At 39.4% G+C, this 1,985-nt stretch overlaps 1 protein-coding gene across 1 annotated transcript; it reads right to left on the bottom strand.

Annotated features, from left to right (window-relative positions):
- Window positions 1–275: 275 nt before the first annotated feature.
- Window positions 276–647, bottom strand: LOC121105851 (60S ribosomal protein L35a-like). The gene has a single exon (XM_040644291.1). The coding sequence runs from the start codon at window positions 645–647 to the stop codon at window positions 315–317; it is 333 nt and encodes a 110-aa protein (XP_040500225.1). The 3' UTR covers window positions 276–314.
- Window positions 648–1,985: the final 1,338 nt, after the last annotated feature.

Raw genomic sequence — 1,985 nt, 5'->3', positions numbered from 1 at the left:
CTGTGGACTGTTAGTTAATAAAACTACATTGGGCAAGTGAACTAAGTCATAATGATTAATTAAATTTCACTGCCCATATATGCTTGTAATTGTATATTTAGTGTGCATTTGCATAATCACATAATGGGATCTATATGATTCATGCTTTGCTTAGCATAATCTGGATGCACAAATTACCAAACTTAGAGTTGCTTTTAAAGGTATCACAAAGACATTTTACTTTTTTCAGGAAATGATAATATAGAAAGTAAATTAAAAAAAAATTTTTATGAGAGAACAAATCTACACCTTTATTTATTTACTTTTCATTAAGTTTAAATCCTTGAGGGGTACAGCATCACATAGATTCTGTGGCCAATGGCTTTAGCTGGAAGGTTTCTTTGGAATTCGACATGAACTGTGCCACTATTTCCATGAGCACGAGTTCCTTTTCCCCCATTTACTCTAGCTTTGTTCCGTTTGCCACCAGGGGTCACTGTGTGGTTCTTTACTTCATACACATAAGCACATCTCTTGCCTAGATAGAATTCAGTTTCATCTAGAGCATAAACCCCTTCAGTCTTAAGAAAAGCTGTGTGCTCCCTCTGGTTCCAGACACCCTGCTTACAGCTAGCAAAAATGGCCTTGGACCACAGCCTTCCAGACATAGTGTCGTTTTAGGAGTCCTGTTCCTAGCAGGCCTCCACAGGTGGGCACCCTGCACAGGCTTCCAAACACAGCTTCAAAAACCCTTTCTGTCACGTCACGTTGTGCTCTTCCCTCAAGTATCATTTTCCTCTGTTCTTTAGCCTGTCTGTCACTATTCTCACAAGATGGTGGAAAGAGAAAGGCTAAAAAAAGAAAGTGTTTTTTTTTTATATATATATATATATAAGTTACACATTCTTTTTATCTTTTTAAAGATTTATTTATTTATTTGAGAGAGAGAGAGAGTACAAGCGGTGGGGAGGGATAGAAGGATAGAGAGAATCTCAGGCTCCCTGCCCAGCACAGAGCCCAACACAATCTCTTAACCCATGAGAGCGTGACCTGAGCCAAAACCCAAGAGTCAGACCCTCTACTGATTGAGCCACCCAGGCGCCCTTATTAGTTACACATTCCTAAAGTTCAGCAAAGTAACTGACTGAAAAGACATCAGCTCTGGCTTCAACAAGTTCTGGCTTTGTTCTTTGAAATCCTGCTTTTAAAAGTATGCTGGTAGTATATTTAGTAGGTTTTTATCAGGGAAAGGTTTACTTTTTTGGAAAGGTGGTGTGAGCTGGTCAGATTACGTATTGTTCTGAGCCAGGTTGTATGTCTAGGGCCCCTCACTCATAATATTTTGTGATTGAATCACATTCCAATCAGTCTAATCCCCAAATTAATTTAATTTTAAAAAATGAAGCCTTGTTTTAGAACCATATCCTGGGGCAACATTGTGCATACTGGCCTTAAACTCATAGATATATACGACTTCTAGCGTTTGCTGCAGGTGACCGGGGACAATTTTCCAGAGTGATGTGCTGTAGACAGCAGTCTCTAGACAAAATCTATTCTTGGCACTGTCCATCTTCACCTCCTCAAAACCTAGTCCTCTCCAGCTGCCCTCTGATTAGCAGTTCAAAATATCTCACCGCAAGTTTGAATGACAGAGACTTAACTTCTGAGGTACATTTGCATATTGAAAAGAACCTTGTCATTTTGAATAAATTTTGAAAATGCCAGTCTGTTCAAACCACTCCTCTGCCTGATGTCCTTTCCTGGCTCCTCAGTGCATCAAGTTCAAATCTAAATTCCTCAAGGCATTTAGCATTGTGTCCTGGCTGTTTCATCATGTGGTCATCTTGGCTTTCTTGTTCTACCTTCCTCGTCACTTACCAATGATCCTTCTGTGGCTTAAGAATTGGATTGCCAAGAAACCTCAAGTGAACACAAGTTAAGTGTTGCATTCTTTTTTAAAAATGGACAAGTGATATCAGGGACTAGACTGTCTCAGTCTCATAATT

This window comes from Ursus maritimus, unplaced genomic scaffold (assembly GCF_017311325.1).
Source record: "Ursus maritimus isolate PB19 unplaced genomic scaffold, ASM1731132v1 scaffold_3, whole genome shotgun sequence".
Taxonomy (NCBI): domain Eukaryota; kingdom Metazoa; phylum Chordata; class Mammalia; order Carnivora; family Ursidae; genus Ursus; species Ursus maritimus.
This window is presented reverse-complemented; position numbering and strand designations above follow the sequence as displayed.